This window comes from Centruroides sculpturatus, unplaced genomic scaffold, assembly GCF_000671375.1.
Source record: "Centruroides sculpturatus isolate CEXI.00-Female unplaced genomic scaffold, Cexi_2.0 scaffold1318, whole genome shotgun sequence".
In the NCBI taxonomy this organism is placed as follows: Eukaryota; Metazoa; Arthropoda; class Arachnida; order Scorpiones; family Buthidae; genus Centruroides; species Centruroides sculpturatus.
In genome coordinates, this window is record NW_019385758.1 from 183,822 (window position 1) to 207,819 (window position 23,998).

Genomic DNA, 23,998 nt, shown 5'->3' on the forward strand with positions numbered 1-23,998 from the left:
CTATAACTNTCAGATTCCTTTTTCTGTCTTTGCTCTGAGATTAAACATATCTTCTAAAATATTCCATAAGCAATTCCCTTTTGGATAATCATTGTCAACTAGATTAACTAAATAATAAGTTTGACTAATTTTATTTAATAAATTTCTTGATGTTGATTCTTCAGGGTACAGCTTAGCCCATTGTTCATTCCACAGTGCAAATGCTTCATCCTGAAAATAATATATTTATGAATCATTTGTGAATTATTTATTATTGAAAATGATAATTTAACTGAATTACCTTCCACACTCTAAAGCTTAGTGGATCCACTACGGTTGGCTGAATAATCTCTCGTCCTGGAAATACTCCCCATGTAACAGCATTTGGCATGTCCATATGAAAATTATTAAAATCTTCATCACCCTGTAAATTTTAAGTTCTTTGTTCATTGAAACTGATAAATTATTAATATAATATTATCTATATTTGATATGTAATGAAATTAACTCTTTGTTTAATAGAGTTATAAGAAAAATGCTGCTAGGAAATTTGAATAATCAGAAGTTTTTTTGGTTTCAAGAAAAAAAAAGATCAAAGTTATGATTAAAACTAAATGAATAAAAGTTACATAGTGAGAAAAATGTAATGAAAAATATGATTTCAACAATAATTGAAAAGCCAATTTCCAAAACTGACGCAATGTAAATTAATGGTACTTTGATATTTTGCTTTAAAAGAAGTATATATATGTTCATTTTCTAAAAGACTTATTCACTATGTGTGACTTTAGAAATAAGTCAGTTACTCTTGTGAACATCATATCTCCTACCCACTAATCAGGCAACCTTTTTTGAAGTTCCTCTTCAGAAAAATAAAGCAATACATTTATTTTCAGCAATTTTTTAGCTAAAACAATCTAGAATTGTTAGATTGTGATGATTCATAAGCATAATTTTTTCATGATATTTCCTTTCTAGAGAAGTATTTGAAAACAAAGCAGGTTCAGGGGGAAAAAACTATTGATTGACAATGATGGGACTTGTAATAAATTTTGATGTGATGCTTAAGTACATTAAATTTAATTTCAAAGTATTAATCATTTACTATTAGTTATGTTAGTTATGTATAAAATCAAATGTAGTAATTATTATGGAAGAAAAAATTAATGATAAATGAAATAAGAAAACATTTTTTCTTGTTTTCCCAAAAGGTTATTTCATGAAGATAAGTTGTTTTGGAAATAGTCTCATCAATTATGAATATATTTTGTTAGATTATCATGCAAAATAATCATATCATATATCATTTTATAAACTTAGGTAGCAGATAAAATTAGAAGAAATGTTTTAATTGTTTAATTAATTAAAACATTATTTCTAATTTTTTGATAATATCACAGTAATAAGTTAATAGATCAAAGTTTTATTTGAAGGTTTAAAATTAGAAACAATATTTTAAAAATATTCTTCATAATCAAGACAAGTTTAATATAGTGTGCAATGTTAAATTATTTCTTAATTTTGATTTTGACAAAAACAATTACAATCTGTAAAATTGTATTTTTCAAAATACATTGATACAGATACTCACAAACAACAGTGTTTTGAAATGGAGTTTAGTATTCTAACTTGTTAAATTGATTATTACAGAATTTAATATTTACAGAAATGTCTATGCAAGATTATCAGTTAAACTATACCATATTGATCTAAATAAATAAAGTTTTTCTTCTTTAAAATGTCTATAATGTGAATATTTTAATCCTCTTAAAGAGATGTGTCAGCATTTATGTTTACTTGTAGTTCATTGAAAAAATAATAAAATTAAATGACTTACCTTTGCATTAATAATGTGATAATTTACAAGTGGGAAATTTTTAAGAACTGCTTTTAGAGCAATAATATTTGCTTTGCATGTAAAAAATTCTAAATATGCCTAAACATGCATAAATAATTTTAAACAATATTATTATTACATTTTAATACAAAGTTAGAAATAATGTAAAAAAATATATATATATTTGTTACCTTTTGGTAGACATAACCTCCAGGAATTCCCCATCCAACGCACTGATCTGTAGAACATAAGCCATTAACATTGGGTTGTGAATTAATAGTTAAAATACCTTTTTTATTAAATGATGATAGTTTTTCTGCAATCAGAGTTGTTTCAGCACTTAACTCTGAATCATTCCATGGAGTTTGTGTTACCTATAATAACACAAACTCTTGTTAACAGTAATTCAGAATTATAATGTGCATATTCTAGGTTTTCAATCATTATAATAAAATTCAGGAAATCCTCTTTGTTTCATAAAATATTAGAAGATGGAATTTTCTTCATTTAAAATAATACATATATAATAAATAATGTACAGTTAAAGTAAAATATAAATTATGTACAGTGTGATTCCTATTTATGAGTTTTCACTATATGGTATAAGAATTTCATACAAGCTTTCTTTTATATCTCTTCCCCATATAGGAGATGAAATACTCAATACAATGAGCTCACCAATATTTATAAGATCAAGACATTCTAATCATGAATGTTAATGAGATTGAAATTCTCTTGCACTTCAGTTAGATGGCTTCCAGTCTCCATGTTTTTTTGTTGTTTCATTTACATTATCACTATCTCTAGAGAATGAAGATTCATACTTTGTTTCTAAATTCTGTCTGTGGTTAAAATTTCATGGATTTAAAAGCAATTTTATTTTACTCTGTTTGTTTCAGTTTTTTGTTTTCTTGTATTAAATAAGGAAATGTCTGATAACTTACATATTTGTTTGTTCACAAATAACCTAATCAACTCTTGTTTATTTTATTTTCTTTCAGAGTCATTGGTTGATAGAACATAAGTATTTTGTTAACTTGAATGTTTTGGAACTTTGGATAGATGATTGGTTATGCCAGAATGTAATACAAATTCCTACCATAAAAAATAATTTTTCAAAATTAATTATTATTATTATGTTGGATTTAGTGGATTATACTCGGTTGACACCGGTGGTTGTGTACTATGCCAGACCAGAGTCAAGGCATAGAAACCAAAAAAAAAACTAAAATTAAATAAGTGTGTTAGTGTCTGTATTCAGGAATTTCCTAACAATATGGCATGTATTCAGTATAGTGTCCTTCTGTATATATTTCTATTCAATTGTAATGTTTTCAGGCTTTTGTGTAGTGTGTGTGGTGTCATACCTGTACAGGAGAGAACGACAGGTGCAATAAGCACCCTTTCCATCCTCCACAGATGCCTTATTTCCTGGATGAGTTCTGTGTACTTGCTAATTTTTTAGTGAATGTGTTTTGTATATTGTGAGTGTTTGGAATGGATATGTCTATAATGTATGTGATTTTATTGTGTTTGTCAATGAGTGTGATGTCTGGTCTGTTGTGGTAAATTGTTTTATCTGTGATTATGGCTCTGTCGTAATACATTTTGTGCGTGTTATTTTCCAGTACTGTCTGTGGAATATACTTGTAGTATGGTTCGTGGATGTCTGCCAATTTGTGTTTCTTTGCAAGCTCTTGGTGTATTATATTTGCTACTTGATTGTGTCTATGTAAGTAATCTGTCTGTGCCAAGAGCTTGCAACCAGAAGTGATGTGTTGTATAGTTTCTGGCATGATGTGACATTTTCTGCATGTGTCATTTGTGAGTGTTGTATCTTTGAGTATGTGTTTTCTGTAGTTTTTAGTATTTATGACCTGATCCTGTATGGCAATCATGAATCCTTCCGTCTCCCCAAAGAGGCATCCCCGATCTAACCAGCTGTTTGACGCAGTTTTGTCAACAAAATCCTGGGCCAGGTCGTAAGGATGCCTGCCATGGAGAGCCTTTTGAGCCCATGATTGCTTAATGTTGTCTATGCTTTTTATATGTTGTGTCATGTCTGTATGTTGTGAGTGTAAGTTTAATGGTGTGTTATTTGAGTCTGCTAGAGTTACTGCTTTATGTAACTGTGATGTTTCTTGTTTCTTGTAGAAAAACTCTCGCAGTGACTGTATTTGTTTGTAGTGAAGGTTAACTATGTCAATCAGGCCACGTCCGCCTTCTTTACGTGGAAGGGTTAATCTTTCTGTGGCGGATTTAGGATGATGTTGTTTATGCTTAGTAAGTGTTGTTCTTGTTTTCCTTTGGAGTTGCTCGAGATCTGTGTGAGTCCAATGTATAACTCCAAAAGAGTATGTGAGTACTGGGATGACATATGTGTTTATTGCTTTAACTGTGTGTTTTGCATTTAACTGTGTTCTGAGGATAGCATTTAACCTACTTTGGTATTCTTTAATTAACCTTTGCTTTGTTTGTGTATGTTCTGTTAGTTTGGCCTATTGAAATCCTAAATACTTGTAGAAATCGCTCTCTTCCATGGATTCAATAACGTCTCCATTTCCAAGTGCAAAATCTTCTTTCTTCAGGACTCCTTTGTCTATGTGAAGTGTTTTGCATTTGTCTAGGCCAGCGTTTCTCAACCTCTAACGAATCGTCGCCCCCTTCAATAAAACTGTTACCTGCTATTGCCCTCTTCGCTTCAAAATTCCGATGCCAAGGACCAAGACTAACGCCAAATTCGTACTGCATTGAATAGACTTGACTAGTATAACATTGTTTGTTTAATTATTGTACGATATAATGAATAATATAAAATATTTAATTATTCTTAATATAATGTTTTACTATATTGCCCAGAAAATTGTTTTTTGCCCCCAAAATATAAATTGTTACTAATCACCCCCTCGACATGGAAAAACGCCCGCATGGGGGCAATATCGCTCCTGTTGAGAAACACTGGTCTAGGCCAAACTCCATTTGTATGTCCTTGGTGTATGAATGTGTGATTTGTAAGAGTTGATAAATATCTCCACAGAATGTGGGTGTGGGTGTGGGTGTCATTATTTTTGATAGTAATTAACACCCATTTATGAGAATGAATGTTAATTACTATCAATAATAATGAAGTTTCAGTATCCAATAGCATCAGGAGGCTTACTTTGCATATTTGAACATCAAACTGTGTGTGAACACTAAGAGACTAACATTCAATATATTTACAAGTGGCATGACCTCAAATATGCCATGAAGCTTACTGTTACCCTTGGATGCTGAAACTTTGGAATTAATGGTATTATTGAAACTAGATAAGACCTAGATATACTTGGTATCCTACTGCAGGGATGGCAAACCTATGGCATGCGTGCCCAAAGTGGCACGTAAGGAGAAATCATCTGGCACGTAATGTATCATACGATTTCTGTCTTTTTCAATAATCTTTTCGGTTTATTACCTGATCATCCTTTTTTCAGTCAGCTTTTTTACATTTATTCTAATTGAAGCATATTCGTTTAATTTCTTTAAATATCGTTATTCTAAGTCTGAAACTTTGGCACGCATAAACATCTTTAAAGCTAAGTATGCTTACAATATGGCACACGAACACAAAAAGGTTCACCATCTAGGTCCTACTGTATGTAGTCTGAATAAATTGATATTATGAAAGTTACTTTTACTGGAATAATATCATTTACTTTTTAAAAATTATCATTAAATATATATAATATATATTTAAATATTAAAAGAAATAAATAAGGAATTTACTATAAATTATTATTATTATCTTGAAAAATAAGATAGAAAAACATATTAATCATTAACTTTGAAATATTTCTCAAATTTCCAATCCTAATTAGGTGACGATAACTCCAATTTTCTTATATTATTACAATATATTTTGAAGAAAACAAAACACTTAGTATCTAGCTAGATGCTTCTTAACTTCCACAACGAAACCTTATTCCACTGAGAATTATTTATTAACGGTAACAAACATTTTCAACCTGTTATACAGGCCATCTTCAGGTTTTTTAAAATCTATGGAACATTGATAACTGTTCTTTTTGAATATAACAGTTTAGAACTCATTTAAAATATAAAAATCTTTGGAGTAATGAGCAATTTGAATCTAAAGAACAAAATACAGTAATACATATATAATTAAAATTGTGTATATATAAATATTTTATTATTTTGTTAAAATAATAAAATATAATCAGATAAAAAGGAAAAAAATGAAGAAATATTACATTCTTAACAAACTTGCATGTTTATACATATTCAGTTGACAAAAATTTTGAGCTATTGTGTAGTAGTGCTTTCTGCGACTTTGGTTTTAGTAGCATCAAAATGAATTTAAGGCTGATCTCCAACTTTTCAAATTTATCTTCTAAATCTAATATTGGAGAATTTCATATTGCAGTTAACATGTTAAGTTTTCCAATAAAACAGAATAAATCAAAATCACTTGTAAAAAATAATTTTCTGTTTAATCTACAGTTATAATGTAAGAAAATCCTAGTTTTTACAGTAAAAAATAAAAGTAAATTTTAAGATCTGAGAACTAAATTTCCTTTATGATATACAATGCTATTATTTGACTTTCAGACATTTTAGTATACATTTATAGGAATTCATTATTTCTGAAAGTTGGGAACAGCCATATACATTAATGTTGTATTTCTACAGATTCCACATTTCAATTTTAATTTAAAATTTGAATTATTTTTCAATATATTTGAATATACTATTTATCTGAAATCATTATTGTAAATAAAAATGAAAACATTTGACTTTAATTCCTGTCAACTATAGGATCAATGTCTTTGCATTTACAAATGAAATCTATTGCCAAATAGCTTTCAGAAATAGCAAAATTTAAAATTAAGAAAATATAAATTAAATCAGAATGTACAAGAGAATATTTCAATACTGTTTTTAATTAAAATGTATTAGGAAAAAATTGTAAAAAAGTTTTATAATTTGCTAATACCAACAAGCAATTATTTAATCACAATGTTCTCAAATTTTTTAGTAGTGCCTTGCCCCTGTACATCATATTTTTCCTGTTAGCAATAGAGTTATATCAGTCATCTATGTAACTCCATTCAGGGGAAAATTTTTGAATTGAAATAACATGACTTCCAGTTTGTATATAGGTAATCTGGGCCTCCTGCTCTAAGCTTTGTTTGTTTGTTTGTTTTATTAAGTCGCGGCAATGCAACACTTATGGTGACCTGCCTAGGGGAATGCCTTCCGGGAGGTCTTTTTGAGGGTAATTGGCCCCTATTCAAGCATTACAGACGTAGAGAAAACCCAGAAAACTCCAAATGGCTAGCCAGTCCAGGTGAGGTGCGAATCCACAACTGAACTACCAGTATTCGGGGAATGAAACCTCTTGGCTACTGGTGGGCCCTGCCACTAAGCTCTCTATATCTAGCCTCAACTTTCATCTAACTCTATTCTCAAGATTATGGAAGGACAGACCAACAACAGTGGGAATTTATAGGTCTACAATTTTTTCAAATTGCATCCCAATAAGTAAGAATGTTACTTTATATTTTTTATGGTTAATTTTTTCATTTATCACAAAGCACAAAAAAATATTCAGATACTACAATTTTACTAAAGTTCTGTTCAGTAATATATACAATACAGTTTGAAATAGTACAAAAATTTACTTGTAATGAAATTTACTTTAGAGATTTATGTATGAATGTAGTATAAACTAGAATATAGAAGATATATATTAGCTGTATTATATACTGAGTTTATAAAGATAATGATGACACTAATATGTTAATTAATATAAAAAAAGTTAGTATTAAAGGTTGTGTTAAGCACTTTTGAGGGCTTGGTTCAGTTTCTTTAGACATTATATACTGTAGATACAAATAGGGAACAAAAATAGCAGTGATATGAAGCATATAAGAAGACAAAATCCTTGGCCACAGTCACATTTTATCAGGTGTCCAGGCCACAGCCTGTGTTAATGTGACCCTGATAATATGTAAGTGATATATGATCAATTTTTGATAAAAAGTATTGATTATGTTTGCAATGTGTTTAGCTATGGTAATTTTATTAGTTGAAAATAGTTATTTAGTCTAAGCTTTTCTAAGCATCATTAAATTTTTTAAATTAAAGATAATGTTATTAAATTTTCACTTGTTAATCTATTTATTGTTATCTATTGTCAATTTATAGCAATAAATAATGAATTTTTATACTTTTTGATAATTATTTTAAAATATTCAATATTATAATAATTAATTTTAACAACTAAAGAATAGTGGAATAGTTTTATTTTGATAGATGTAACTTCTTACCATGAAACCATCTTTATTTGGTTTTCCTGTTAAATAACAATAGAAAATATCCCATATGTCCTCTTCATTAGCAAGTTCTCTACCCCACATGTCTAGTAACATTTCATCTGAGCATTTATTCTTCATAAAAAATAAATAATAATCCTTTAATTCTCCAAAAGCTGGTGAAGCAGAATTTCCCCAACGACCATTTGGAAATTCATCCCATGTCTGAGTTCTGTAAACGTAACTCTTATGTCTTAAGTTCCAAAAGATTGGACGGACAGTTTCACTACATCTCCTAAATAATGCAATTACTTTTTAAAATATTATTTGATGAATGTCTTATCAAATAAATTTTAAACAAAAACATTAAATATACCTATGATTAACTGGAACGGGCCAAGGCAATGGTTTATGAGGGCAGTTATTCCATAATCCGAGTTCTTTTAATATTGTTGTAGTAGCTATTTCTCGATTCAGTGTGTAGAAGTGCAAACCTGGAGTATTATCGTCGGATAGTAACTCTTGGCACAGTTTCACAGCTTGTTCTATTCCATATCTTCTGATGGCCTCATCATTACCCCTTATAGATTTAACAGCTTCTATAATCGAAGAAGGTACTTGCAGCTTTGATAATTTTACTATATGACGCAAGGAATCATAACTCTGGAATAAAAATTAGATATTCATAATTTCATGTTAATACTAATGAAACTTTAACTGCATAACTGTACCTGTATAGGTAGTATTCCGGGTATAATTGGTACTTTAATTCCAATTTTTCTACAGTTGCGCACAAATTCAATAAACCTTTTGGAGTCAAAAAACATTTGTGTAATGATAAAATCAGCACCAGCATCCACTTTCTTTTTCAAATGATATAGATCTTCCTCATAGGATTTAGATTCAGGATGTGCCCAGGGGTAGCCTTTTACAAAATAAACAATCTTGACAATACGATTTAACTTTCATCCTGTAGAATATTCCTGAACATACCTGCTACTCCGATAACAAAATAGTCTCCAAAAGTTTCTCGAATATGTTTTACTAAATCAGAAGCATATGAAAATGTGTGCGCTTTCTGTTCTTCACCTTTTATAAGATCTACAAAACATATTGAATATAAATGCCTAAATATAGCTAACAGTAATTATGTCTGCTACATATTATAATTACTTACACATATACTATACATATTAAATGACAAAATACTTGTCATCAGTATAAATTAATTTATACTATTACTAACCTCCTCTAAGTGCTAAGATATTTTTTAAACCAATGTCACGAGCTCTTCTGAGGTTCTGATTTACTTCCTCTTTGGTTTGATTGATACAAGTTAAATGCAACATCGTTTCCAAACCACAGTAGTTTAGAGCCGCTCCTGCAATTGTCATGCTGCTTGTCTCCGAATCAATGTTTAGATTACTAGTCGGATGCCACGTTACATCACAGAAAAGCGGGCCTCCCTGCTTCATTCTGTCAAATCTTATATTATAATAATAAAATAATTATAATTGAATATAGAAACTCTGTTTGAACCTATGTTTATAATAAAATATATAATATAAAACAATATTATGTGTTTACATTGAAATGTAAGCTACAGTTTCACCTTCCTACACATATACATATCAATGAATAGGTGTAGGAAGGTGGTGGAAAAAAGCATTGAAGAAAATAAGATGAGAATGGATGAAAGATAAGACAACTTGGAGGAAGTGTTTAAAAACAGTGATATCATGTAGAAATGACGTAAGCTAATGTAAGAAAAAAAGTCTAGATAATATATATAGACACATTTATCTACATTTTGGTAATAAAGTTTACCAAAGTGGCAGCTGACCACCTGAAGTAAATGGCACCTCAAGAATAAGAGTAGTAAGTTATAACTTATACTAAAATATAAATGCAATAAAGTATTTATTAGCTTATTTCTAAATTTAGCATATAATTTTTATCTATGAAGTCTGTCATTACTGATGTTTACTCCTAACACTAGATGTTTAGTCCTGACACAGGTTACTGATGTTTAGTCCTAACACTGGAGTAACTAAGGGGGCAAGGGTGGGCATGTGTCCTGAATGTTGACCTCGGGGCACCGAAATGAAACTATAGAATTAAAAGTCCATAGAATTTTTAGTAATTAACTTTGTATAGGACAACAAAACTGTTGGGCAGGATTCTTCTGTCTAGTGTAACATCAAAAGTATTGGTTAAATGAACTGTTTTACATATTGTTTTGATCGTTTTACATTAAAAGATAACAATTTACGCAGATTTCGATAATTTTTCTTTATAAAATATGAACCTTCAGGTAATTTTACCTATCAACTGAACCAAGAAATATTCTATACCTTGCCAGTAAATTAACAGCTCCACTTTTAGTTCGAGGTGGGAAGAATTCTAAAGAAAAAAACTTGTCTCCCGTGTCGATTCTGTGATGAATTCTATCGATTAAAGAGTTGTAAGTTCCTTGCAAAATGGGAGACGATGATCTGGATGTTGCGGATGACGATTCACAGTCGGAACTGCATACGCTCCCCGAAGAAACTCCAGAGGATTCGTCTAAAATATGAGTAACAACTTCTTCACGAACCATATTTGTTATAAAATAAAACCTCCAGACGTTAACATTGATCGTTCTCGCTTAAAAGCAAGAAGCCTCTGTTATGAATGTACAGTATTTATATAGGTTTTTCGATGATGCCATCTAGTGGTATCGATTATTAAGTGCATGCCATTTTTTTCTTTTTAAATTATCAGTCAGCTGATTCCTCAAAACATAAATGCTTCCCTCGCTAATTTATTTATAACTTTATTTTTAGTAAACTAAGTGTAGCAGTAGGTTTATTTTCCTAACTTAAGCACATCCCACAAATTGTTAGTGTGTAGTGTAGTTTAAAAAATTAATTATCTGAGGAAAGTACTTGTTTAACTATTAGAACAGCTGGAACAGCTGTTCTAATAGTTAAACAAGTACTTACTAAAATATTTTTCTACTTAGTCATGGAAAAATTATTTTTGTAGTGGTTTGTTTTACTAAATTTGGACAATTATATAGACTCCTCTTTACGATTTTCATGATTTCGATAAAAACATTGAGGTATTATACAGTTAACCTCAATTTATGACACTTACTGAAACGGCTCGCTTTACGACGTTTGACGTCGTTAAGCGAGCTGTTTTAATAAGTGTCGTATGCCATAGGTTTATGACGTAATATAAACCTTAATTTAAAAGCTATTTATCTTGTAAAAGTAGGAGTTTATTGTATATTTTACATGAAATTTTTGAAAAATTCTTTTGGTATCTTTTCAGATTAAGCTACAATTCATTAAGACCAGACGTTCTATATCAGCAAGTAATTGTTTATACGAAATTGAGATAAATGTGTTATATTTATACACATTTTTCATTTCTCTAATGATATCGTTTTGTAATAATTTTTTTCCTTCACTAAATATTTTTGGAAGCTAATTTCATACTGTTTAAATATAACAGATGTAATACTTTCTGATTGGTTGACTAAACTGTCATTAAAAAAACATAAATATCCGTCTAAAAAATAGTGATAAGTCATCAATAAAAACAAAAATCCATATGAATTTCTGTTATTTTATTATGTGGTTTTTTGTTTTTTACTTATGATTTTTTAACCTAAAATTGAATTTTCTTCTATACTTTGATTTGTTAAAAAAATACATTTGAACCATTGACTCGGGCAGTTGGTCACGGGTTCGCGCTTGATCAACCGGTCACGTGGAATTTTCTGGCTTTCTTCACGTGTTCAACACTGAATAAGGGTCAGAAAATCTTCCCGAGAGGCACTCCCTCTTGGCAGATCGCCCATATTGCATTGATTTATTCCACTAATCCACTCTGTTAATTGACGATTCACAACAAATTTGTCTATCTCATTAATTCAATTATTCAGCATTCTCGACATAATGAAGGAAATAAGTATAGACGGAGTTTATAATGTTATTTATTGCATTTTTCTGTAATTTTTAAAGCGTAATGTATGACATTTTAGATAAATTTGTTGAAAAGCTTATCCGCATTTATCATTTAAAAGGCAAAATAACTAAAACAGTTCAAATATTAGAGAATGAATGGCTTTATTTTGATTTTAAAGAGTTGAACACTGAAAACAAGAGTTGAAGACTCGAACACTGGTGAGCACTGAATCTAATGTTGATGGACGACTCTATCAAGATTCAGACTTGCTCATCAGTGTTCGAGTGGATAAAACCACAACACTGGTAGTGGGTTGGCGCCTAACTAATTGGAGTTTTCCGGTTTTTCTTCTAGTGTCTAACACCTAAAAGTGGACCAGGTTCCCGTAGAAGGTTTTTCCGACAGGCAGGCATTCCCGTTCGTTGCGTTTGCCTTATCCATCGAGAAACCGACTTGATATCTATAAAAGCTGTTCATTTAAATTATTCTAGTGTGTTACTGGGAGAATGATATTTTTAGCTGCGAAACAAATTTTCTGCTTTATAATGTGTGGGTGTAGCAGGAGGTGATGACACATGTCTAAATCTCGAATACCATTGCTTCGCGTTGCCAGCAATGCCTGGACTAGAACAGTGGTCAGTTTGAAAACACGGCATTAAGGGATAGGAACTATACAAATTAGCATCTTGGTCCTCTAGGTTCGAGATTGTGCGAATGGGTGATAATCCCTCCATGCAAAAAAATTTTTTTTTAATTCAGCTCCAGAGGAATATTATGGAAAGACCACCATAGCGATATAATAATCCATATCTGTACTAAGCTGTAGAGTTTTTCATTCAGAAAAGCATGTCTTATCAGATTGTCAGAATTCTCTTTATATGGTTCTTCTTGAAATATTGATTGCATTTCTCGTACATTTCTTTATCTAATAATAATAATTCAAAGTACAGAAAGAATGTCATCTGTTATAAAAAAAAAAATGTTTAAATATTTAAAAGCGATTTCACTGAAAGTGTGATAATGATGTTTACTATATTTTTTTTAAATCACCAACTGTTTTTTATATTTATAAGAATTATGCAATATGCCCTTAGATTGGATCATACACGTGGATAACACATTTTTTACAAAGTTCATATACAAAAAAACTTTTCCTTCTTTAAATGATTTAATAATATAGTTTAAAATACTGATTAATGGAATAAGGTAACGCAATATATGGACTGCCGAGGGAAAGTGCCTTCCTCCTGGGAAGACTTTCAATGGATAATTGGCCCTTATTCAGGTGTTAGATGGAAGAAAACCCGGAAAATTCCACGTGCCTGAACCCGCTATCGAGACTACAGGTGTTTACTGGTTTTATCCACTCCGTCACTGATGGGCTAAAAGGACAAATAAATTTCATAGATAAATTATTTGTGTAATATTTATTCTTGTACTTCTGAAGGTTTTATATATATATATATATTTATCTATCTTATGAAGAGATTTTTTCATACAGTTTGGTCGTTGGTCATTTTACTAAATAATTTTTATTCTTTCAGGGTGTGACTTTCTTCTTTGTTTTCAAATAGAAAAATTGAACTCGAGAGAAAAGAGAGTCACTTAACAAATTTTGCATAATTGATTTAATTAATATTGTTAAATTATACGGATCCTTCAATACAGAACAGTATAACATCGAAAGATAAGGTTCGAATCTTCGTCAGGATTCGAACGTGTGTCTTTCGATATGTTCTCCTGTATTTTTTACTTCTACTTCTACTTTTCTATTACTGTACTTCTAATTGTACTTTTAATAGAGGATCAGATAGAGAACATTCTTTATTCGATCCTACATAATGCTGAAGCATGGATTCGAACCCTTGTCCTTCAATATCATTTCTTCCTGCATTTTGTCTACATCTTATATTTTTATATGATTATCAGTTTCAAAACTTAGATTTTAGTGTATGAATGTTTTAGTTTCATCAACCCATAAAACTAAAACATTATTTAATTAATACTCAAATAATACACTCCTGTACGAATAATAAATAGATAATTTTAAACAGTTTCTTCAACATGTCACCGAGTCATGCATAAATGAATTATTCATTTATTATGGAACTCGGGATTCATTTGGAAGGTTATGTTAATTAATCATAGAACTATTTTTAGCAACGATTGTCAATTATTTTACTGTCTCATCTAAAACAAAATGATAATTCAAATATAAATTGCATCGAGATAAAATTCGATACAAGATTTTAATAATCTTCAGTTATCTGTCTGTCTAGTGTCGACAGATTTAGCTGTTTTACTCTTGAACTTTGTTTATGTAGGAGGAAAAGAAAATTAACTTTTGTTTATAAGAAGTAGATAAGTTCAAGGATAACAAATTGGAAAATTCCGTTCACGTGCATCGTTGGATGTTCAATACATGATCATTGATTCGAATCTTCAATCTCTTTAGACTTCAGAATCCCATTGATATAAAAATTTCGATGGTTTGTCAGTAAATAATTTAAGGATTCGAATCTTTCAAGATTCATTTGTTGAAGGTATTTATTTGGACTATAAATCAATTTTAATACTTTATAGAATGTGCAGTCTAGAAATTAATCGAGAAGACTCGGTTAAGTTCAGTTATTTTTAGTATAAAATAACTGTTAAACAGGAGTAATATGCAGGAAAACTTATTGAAGGGGTGGTTATTATTAAAGATCACTTTCTCTTGCAGAAGATGAAACTTTATTAATCGATGTGATACGGATGTGTACATAAACCGGAATATGTATCATTGATCCTCGACTTAAAGGACTCCAATATAATGAAGTTCGGAAACAACGATCAAACCCACTTGTTCCAGAGAGATTCAAATACTCAGCTTCTCGAGGGCCTCTAGTATACGGGTGCTAAAAATATAAAATTTGACAAAGTAAAGGTTTCTTTTCTTTTAATAAGTAATTGAATGAATAATTTGTAACAAATGTTTGAGGCCTTAGTCAAATGGACCTGGTGTTAGAAGCCCCCTCTGTGAAATGGGTCAGTAAGCCTCTAACAGAGGGACAAAAATGGAAATAAAATATTTGAAAATAGACTAATTTACTATATGCAATGTGCGTGCAAAACAGCTACAGTATTTTGATGATATGAAACAGTGCTTTGCAATTCGTTTATGCTTCTAACACAATAAAGTGCTATAAATTAAGACACTTGGCGGGTTGTCTCATCTTTATTTAGTTGAATTTATTTATGCTTCTAACACAATAAAGTGCTATAAATTAAGACACTTGGCGGGTTGTCTCATCTTTATTTAGTTGATACGTGTGAAAAAATTTACACGTTTCGGGCTTTTAAGCCCCTCTTCAGCCAACTAAAACATTAAAAGAGGATATAACATACATATAAAAAAATACACAAGTTTTGTAAAATTCATAAAAATATAAACATACCTATGCATACAAGTTTTTTTAAAAATTGAAGTAACAGCTACTCCCGACATTTTCCAGTAACATCAGCTTGTTCACAATATTTTTTCCTTTTAGCCAACTATAATATTAGGGGAGTATACGACATATATACAAACTGTACATCAGTTTCACAGAATCTATAAAACTATCTTCTATTAAGGCATACCTTGAGTACGGCTGTTATTAAAGTTGTACACAATTGATTGTACCTTTTACTTATAAAACAGTTCTATAAAATCCTTGATCTAAAACTGGTTAAAAATTTTATATTAATTATATTCACTAGATTCAAATTATTATTATTGTAATCAATGTGCTAATTAATAACTATTGAACTGTTAAATAAATCAACAATAACAAAAAACTGTAATGTTATAATGGGAGTCAAATAATATGTAAATTTATATTAAATAATGTTTACCAACTTCAAGACATTGTAATATCATTAGTTCAAATAATAATCTATAATATTAAATATTGAAATGTTAAATAAATCAACAATCATACATTGTAAAAAAATATAGTAGATGTCAGATATGTAAATTTATATTGTAGAAGTTATGTAAATTTGTATTATATTGTCAACGCGTATTAAAGGAAATAAGGATTTTGTAAACAGATTTATGAGTAGAAGGAATAATCAATTGTATACCAATTTGATAATTATTGTCCAATGTATATTTTAGATCAAGGATTTTATAGAACTGTTTTATAAGTAAAAGGTACAATCAATTGTGTACAACTTTAATAACAGCCGTACTCAAGGTATGCCTTAATAGAAGATAGTTTTATAGATTCTGTAAAACTGATGTATAGTTTGTATATATGTCGTATACTCCCCTAATATTATAGTTGGCTAAAAGGAAAAAATATTGTGAACAAGCTGATGTTACTGGAAAATGTCGGGAGTAGCTGTTACTTCAATTTTTAAAAAAACTTGTATGCATAGGTATGTTTATATTTTTATGAATTTTACAAAACTTGTGTATTTTTTTATATGTATGTTATATCCTCTTTTAATGTTTTAGTTGGCTGAAGAGGGGCTTAAAAGCCCGAAACGTATAAATTTTTTCACACGTATCAACTAAATAAAGATGAGACAACCCGCCAAGTGTCTTAATTTATAGCACTTTATTGTGTTAGAAGCATAAATAAATTCAACTAAATAAAGATGAGACAACCCGCCAAGTGTCTTAATTTATAGCACTTTATTGTGTTAGAAGCATAAGCTACAGTATTGTTTAGATCCTTGCTTGTTTCCTGCGTACAAAAGTCAATAGTCAGACGTTTAGCTCTTTCTTAGAAGTGTAGCGCTTGTTTTCCTCATATTTACTACAATATAGACTTTGTATATTTTATCATATCTATATAAAATTTGTTCCAGGGTTGTTCATGATATCTTCGAAGCTATTATCAGACCAGCTCTTCCCAACAGTAGCGAAGGTCAACAGTACTTTATACTATAACTTAGTCATCAAGCTTGTATTGAAAACACATTGACCTATAATTTGAAGGAAACAATCATATAATAAGGAACAACGGCAGAAAATCAGATTATAGTAAAATTTATACGAAGTAATAAATTTTTATTCAGATCAACTGGAATAAAAATGATACAGGATAACTAAACCAGTGAATGGCCATGTGAAGGGGTCAAGACTTTTAGTTAGTTCAGAATTATTTTGTATAGCTGCCGTTTTTCCCAAATTAACGAGATGTAACTTAAAGTATATTGTTCTGTGGAAAGTTGTGTATTAACCACTGTTAGGAAACACGTAGGTCTTTTACTGGTATGAAATGTCTAAAAATTACTTTCATTCATTTACTGGCATTATTTTAGTCATAATATTGACGTATTAACTTAGAATTCCAGTGAATGACAGATGATGATCATTCACTGGTAGTCGGAAAAAAATTGTGGAAAAAATATTAATTTTAATATTTTTAATTCTTACATAATCAAATTATTTAATATATTAAGTAATAATTTACCGTGTTTAATTTTAATTTAGGATAAAATATTTATTCAGACAAGATGGAATATACTTTCAATTTTGCAGATTCCCTGTCCTATCTCCCAACACTTAGAACATGTTTTTTCAAATTGTTTAAGTGGACAAAAATGCTTATTTTATAGGAAGATTATATCCTAAATGTAACGCGTTTGGCTTCTCAGTGCCCACCAGTGACCGAGTGGATAAAACCACCGAACACTTACAGTCGGTCGCGGGTTCGCGCCCGACCAACAGCTAGCCACGTGGAGTTTTCCAGGTTTTCTTCGTGTGTAACACCTCAATAGGGGCCAACTTTCCTTAGATTCCGTAAAGGTCCTCCCGTCTTTAGCAGATCGCACGTGGGTTGTGTTGACTTATTTCATCAATCCATCTAGCATCACGTGTATTCATGTTTACTCTTTTCCGTTTTTAAAGCATAAGGATGTCTCTTTTTTTTAAATAGATTTTAATCTCTTTAAAGAAATATTATTCGTATAATTTGTTTTGAAAGTACAACATAAACACTTCAAGTATATCTAATCAATAAATTAACTAAGAGGAGGAGTAAAATACCCTCTGAAATCCTGAGATATCTGTAAACATAATACTTAAGAACATCAATAATAATTCCAGTCACGTATAATTAAAAACACAGAAATGGTTTTATATTTTAAAAAAGATTTAAAATGTATAATAAAGTAAACAGAAAAAAATAAATATAAAATCTAGAAATTTAGTTTTAATTAGTCACAAGATGATTTGTGATTTATTTATGATGATTTATTCGATAAAAATCCATTGAAACGTATAAAATTAGCTACTCTGAAGAATCAACATAAATAAATTTTGCTAATGACATGATATTTATATCAAAGATCAAAAATATTTTTAGAATTATTAATATAAACTAGCAAAAGAATTTTATATTTAACCTGCTTATTTTGTATACATTTAAGTGTTTAGAGTGAAATTCTTTGAAGTCCATAAATTTATTTTTTTTTAATTCTAAATTTCTAGTTAAAAGAATTTGAAGAGAAATTTTTGACACTAAACCAAAGAATCTCATACAATAAGAATTATGTATAGTAATGAGGTCTGCATACATATTTGAGTTTGAAAATCAAGCAATTTTATGATGATTGCAACGTAAAATCACATATTTTGTGATTCACAGATGCCAAAATCTCTAATTAACATTAATGGACAAGATCCGATCATAAGGATTTATTGACATTTTACGGCTTGGTATCTTATAAACGTTTAGAGAATCATATGTATATATATAAGGGCAGCGCAAAAGATAGTTAACCGAAATTATATAAACATATAAATTGGCAGTAGCCGCGGCGCACAGTTGAGTGTGTGCTTCAAAGTTGGCATTAAATCACGGACGCTCGAAATAGATTCATGAAATCACTCTTACTTTGTGGGGAAGTATTCCGACCATAAAATAAAACATGCAACAAATTTTAAGCTGTTTACTACATTAAATAAAAGCCCGCTTTTGACTCGATGCTCTTAACCTCATTTTGATGGCGTAACTTAACACAGCAGCAGGCGGTGATTCAATATTTTGTTTCTTTTTTTTGTGATTTTTCTGTTTTTAACATTATCTTTATGGTATCCTGTTCGTTTTGACATCTCTCCTCTCAAAAACAAAAATTGGTTTTCGATATCATTATGCCCAGAACCTCTCGTAATATAAAAGGATCTTTCGTGTTACGGACGTGTTGAAACTCGTTCCCGCATTAAATGAATGTTGTCACTCAACGAATATAATAATTCGAGTCGTAAACTTCATGTTTTAAAATATTTTTTTGCCAACTTTCAAGGCCTTTTTCATTACTGTGCAGCGGTATGAGCGATCAGGAATCAAATCCGGGCGTATTTTTCGAGGATTACGGATAATAACTACTGTACTTGGTTTAGAAATATAGTTTATAATTTGTGTATAAATTTCTTTAAAAATTATAAATAATTAATAATTTTCCTGATTTTATCTAGTTATTAAAGATTAATTTCTGGGAAAGCATTAACAATGGTAAACATTTATTGTTATAGTATTGCCGAACAAATGTAGTCAATTTAATAGAATACAACCATAAGACCCATGGGCTGTATTTGTTCCAAATCGTCTCCTAATACTAAACTGTAAGTTTTATATCCCAGTTCTCTTAAGAAATTGTTAAATCTTTATTGTAATATTATCTTTAATCTTTAGAGTGAATCGTGGAAACGCGCCCGAATCCATTAGATCCACAGAAATGAAGTTGTCGGGTGGTTTAGATTCGTACGTAAATGAACCCGCACTTCCAAAAATTCCTTTTGGAACATCTGGACAAAACCGGACACCCACAACAAATAGAAGGGAATGCAATGTGACGACGTTTGTGCCATCCAAAAATAATGATTTAGAATTTGATTCGGTGGATTTTCCGTCCGAATCTGATTTAATTTCGAATATTGAATCAGTTCCACTTTTCACCCAAGAAGAATTGCAAGAAATATTTGGTAGATTCTTGGAAGTGCGTCCATCTCCAACCGAACATTCCATCATCAAAGTTAAAATAATGACTCCAAATACAGGTCGAGAAGAATACGGAGAGAGATTTATAAAAGCGAAAGACGACCTCACCAAATTCTTGGTCAAACAGATCATTAATTTTATTTTCACTAACTTTGGATCGTGAAAAAATTCGATTGAGATTTTTTTCTAAATCTTCACATTTAAATATATTTTGAGAATGTTAATAAATGATTAAATATGTTATATTAAAATTCATTTGAAATTTTCATTATGAATTTTAAATGTGTCTATAATATATTGGATTTTTTTTTAAACAAAAGATAGTTCAGTTTAGTATTTACCCAATAGTGACCCAGTAGAAAAAACCATTGAACATTGGTAGTTTGTTGTGGTTTCGCGCCTCATCAGCGGCCTGGCCGCGTGTGATTTTTCGGGCATTCATCACGTGTCTAAAATCTAAATAGGGGCCAGTTTCCCATAGAAAATCTTTCCCGTGGGGACAGATCGTCCACGTGTCACGTTGACATTTACAAATAAACCATAGTTACTGAAAATTTATGAAATGGAACAGAATCAGATTTCGTTTGTCTAGATTTACAATGAGTCATGCATCAATATACTATTTGTGTTAATATTAATAATATAAATTTCGCATTCGTTTATTTTTCTCAGTGAAATGGCGTTTAAAAAGCAAATCCAGCGGCATTTCGAAGCATTAAAGCGAACCACACTTCTCTTTTATTTCTTATCCTGCATCTATCTCGTAGGCTAAAGGCTTGAGCTAAAAGTTTGTTCCATTGTTATGAATAGTGCACATTTTTACGTAAATTTGAAGTTGTTGCCACAAAAATGACGTAAAGTGTACAATATCCCAACCAATCGAGAAGCGAACACGGAAAGACAGTGAAACCGGTTAACTCGAAGTCATTTTCTTTCCCCGATCGTCTACTATAAGGAATTCTACGTTAATTCAAACCGGTTAATACACTTCTGCATCCTAGGAGGATACAGGGAAAATTCCCAAAACTAGGGAATTTTAAAGAATAAAGGGGAAAACGGAAAAAAATAGTTTAAAACCAAGGTCTTAGAATCTAAGACCTTGGTTTAAAACACCTAAATCTAAGATTTTTACACTCAAAATATATTTCGAGTGCGTGAAATCATTAATTATAAAACAATGTTTAATGCGACATTTTTATATGCAATAATACAAAACTAAAGAATAGCATTTTTATTCTTAAATCTCGTTTATTACAGTTCTTGAGTCTTTACAGAAAAAATTTCAGATTTGGCATTAATTTTCTAGTCTTACGTGGCAACACTTAATATTGCATGGCGACACGTCAACGTGACGTCAGTGCTTGTCAATCTGCAATCGTCGGTCTAGGGAATTTTCTTCTTCGAAAGGGAAAGGGAATTTTGGAGGTGGCGTCAGAGTACCTTTTTCTCTGTTCTGTCTGTTTCTATTGCAACTTGTTTGTATCGATTAAAGCAAGCTTATTTCTTGTTTCCGTAAAAATGTCCGGCAAATGTTATGAAAAAGGTATGAATGACGATGAAATTAAGAATTATTTATATTAATTTTGTTCGACATTAGTTAAAATTTTATTAACGCCTCTTGCTCCAGACGATGGCGCTGAGATCGCTTTTCTGCTAGATTTAAGTACATAATGGCTTTAATATATAAATATTTAAATAAATTGTTTTTTTAAATATCTTTTCAAGTACATTAACGGTTCTTTACTGATTTCTCCAAGAATTTTGCAGAAAAAACTAACTATAAACAATATACACTACATTCAGTGATCTATATATATTATACATACTACATATGATATATACATAATTATTGTAGCAACAGATCCTTATAGCAGTGAGGTTACTTAAAAACAATGCTACTATATTAAAACAAATGAATCTTTATTGTAAGTGGGATATCTTCCTCTTGCTTTTAGTTTGTTTTCATGTAAAAAAATGCAGTCTGATTATAATGTACAAATGAATATCTTTAGCTGTAAGTGTCCATCGGTAGAACATCTGACTTGCAACTTCACTAGCCATGCAGAGTTCTCAACGTCAAAATAGACATTTTCGGTTAAATAATAGCACATAGAATAACATATGCCTCTATAAATTCTAGGAGTTGGTACTGCTCATATATATATATATATAGTAATTAATTATAAATTTGTAAACTTCGTATATGTTTGTTTCTTTGCGTGCAAAGTTTNATAACTCCAAAAGAGTATGTGAGTACTGGGATGACATATGTGTTTATTGCTTTAACTGTGTGTTTTGCATTTAACTGTGTTCTGAGGATAGCATTTAACCTACTTTGGTATTCTTTAATTAACCTTTGCTTTGTTTGTGTATGTTCTGTTAGTTTGGCCTATTGAAATCCTAAATACTTGTAGAAATCGCTCTCTTCCATGGATTCAATAACGTCTCCATTTCCAAGTGCAAAATCTTCTTTCTTCAGGACTCCTTTGTCTATGTGAAGTGTTTTGCATTTGTCTAGGCCAGCGTTTCTCAACCTCTAACGAATCGTCGCCCCCTTCAATAAAACTGTTACCTGCTATTGCCCTCTTCGCTTCAAAATTCCGATGCCAAGGACCAAGACTAACGCCAAATTCGTACTGCATTGAATAGACTTGACTAGTATAACATTGTTTGTTTAATTATTGTACGATATAATGAATAATATAAAATATTTAATTATTCTTAATATAATGTTTTACTATATTGCCCAGAAAATTGTTTTTTGCCCCCAAAATATAAATTGTTACTAATCACCCCCTCGACATGGAAAAACGCCCGCATGGGGGCAATATCGCTCCTGTTGAGAAACACTGGTCTAGGCCAAACTCCATTTGTATGTCCTTGGTGTATGAATGTGTGATTTGTAAGAGTTGATAAATATCTCCACAGAATGTGGGTGTGGGTGTGGGTGTCATTATTTTTGATAGTAATTAACACCCATTTATGAGAATGAATGTTAATTACTATCAATAATAATGAAGTTTCAGTATCCAATAGCATCAGGAGGCTTACTTTGCATATTTGAACATCAAACTGTGTGTGAACACTAAGAGACTAACATTCAATATATTTACAAGTGGCATGACCTCAAATATGCCATGAAGCTTACTGTTACCCTTGGATGCTGAAACTTTGGAATTAATGGTATTATTGAAACTAGATAAGACCTAGATATACTTGGTATCCTACTGCAGGGATGGCAAACCTATGGCATGCGTGCCCAAAGTGGCACGTAAGGAGAAATCATCTGGCACGTAATGTATCATACGATTTCTGTCTTTTTCAATAATCTTTTCGGTTTATTACCTGATCATCCTTTTTTCAGTCAGCTTTTTTACATTTATTCTAATTGAAGCATATTCGTTTAATTTCTTTAAATATCGTTATTCTAAGTCTGAAACTTTGGCACGCATAAACATCTTTAAAGCTAAGTATGCTTACAATATGGCACACGAACACAAAAAGGTTCACCATCTAGGTCCTACTGTATGTAGTCTGAATAAATTGATATTATGAAAGTTACTTTTACTGGAATAATATCATTTACTTTTTAAAAATTATCATTAAATATATATAAAAGGGAATTCTCTTTATAGGCAGATTAAGGATGGTGTTGTTTATGCTTATTAAGTGTTGTTCTTGTTTTCCTTTGGAGTTGCTCGAGATCTGTGTGAGTCCAATGTATAACTCCAAAAGAGTATGTGAGTACTGGGATGACATATGTGTTTATTGCTTTAACTGTGTGTTTTGCATTTAACTGTGTTCTAAGTATAGCGTTTAACCTACTTTGGTATTCTTTAATTAATCGTTGCTTTATTTGTGTATGTTCTGTTAGTTTGGCCTGTTGGAATCCTAAGTACTTGTAGAACTCGCCCTCTTCCATGGATTCAATAACG

General features: G+C 30.6%; 3 protein-coding genes across 6 annotated transcripts in view; 2 read left to right on the top strand and 1 right to left on the bottom strand.

Moving 5' to 3' along the window:
* Positions 1 to 9: 9 nt before the first annotated feature.
* LOC111641837 (methylenetetrahydrofolate reductase-like) lies at positions 10 to 10,970 on the bottom strand. Its single transcript, XM_023388076.1, has 10 exons — positions 10,485 to 10,970; positions 9,377 to 9,615; positions 9,124 to 9,231; positions 8,862 to 9,055; positions 8,507 to 8,793; positions 8,146 to 8,425; positions 2,008 to 2,190; positions 1,817 to 1,915; positions 281 to 403; positions 10 to 210 (listed from the first exon to the last, which is right to left on the bottom strand). Exons 1-10 carry the CDS (start codon positions 10,727 to 10,729, stop codon positions 10 to 12), a joined length of 1,959 nt encoding a protein of 652 aa, XP_023243844.1. The 5' UTR covers positions 10,730 to 10,970.
* LOC111641831 lies at positions 9,661 to 20,307 on the top strand. 4 transcript variants are annotated; one of them, XM_023388066.1, is made up of 4 exons: positions 16,058 to 16,307; positions 16,395 to 16,491; positions 19,598 to 19,687; positions 19,758 to 20,307. In XM_023388066.1, exons 3-4 carry the CDS (start codon positions 19,647 to 19,649, stop codon positions 20,224 to 20,226), a joined length of 510 nt encoding a protein of 169 aa, XP_023243834.1. In that variant the 5' UTR covers positions 16,058 to 16,307; positions 16,395 to 16,491; positions 19,598 to 19,646; the 3' UTR covers positions 20,227 to 20,307. The 4 variants fall into 4 exon arrangements, with proteins under 4 accessions (XP_023243835.1, XP_023243834.1, XP_023243833.1 ...); XM_023388067.1 differs by lacking the exons at positions 16,058 to 16,307; positions 16,395 to 16,491 and adding an exon at positions 9,661 to 10,008; XM_023388065.1 differs by having other exon boundaries at positions 16,058 to 16,491.
* Positions 20,308 to 21,477: 1,170 nt separating this feature from the next.
* LOC111641830 (pyrimidodiazepine synthase-like) overlaps positions 21,478 to 23,998 on the top strand; it is a 17,710-nt gene continuing 15,189 nt past the window's right edge. Inside the window, exon 1 of the mRNA XM_023388063.1 lies at positions 21,478 to 21,606. Coding sequence (XP_023243831.1) covers positions 21,582 to 21,606 — 25 coding nt within the window. The 5' untranslated portion in view covers positions 21,478 to 21,581. The remainder of the gene's footprint in view (positions 21,607 to 23,998) is intronic.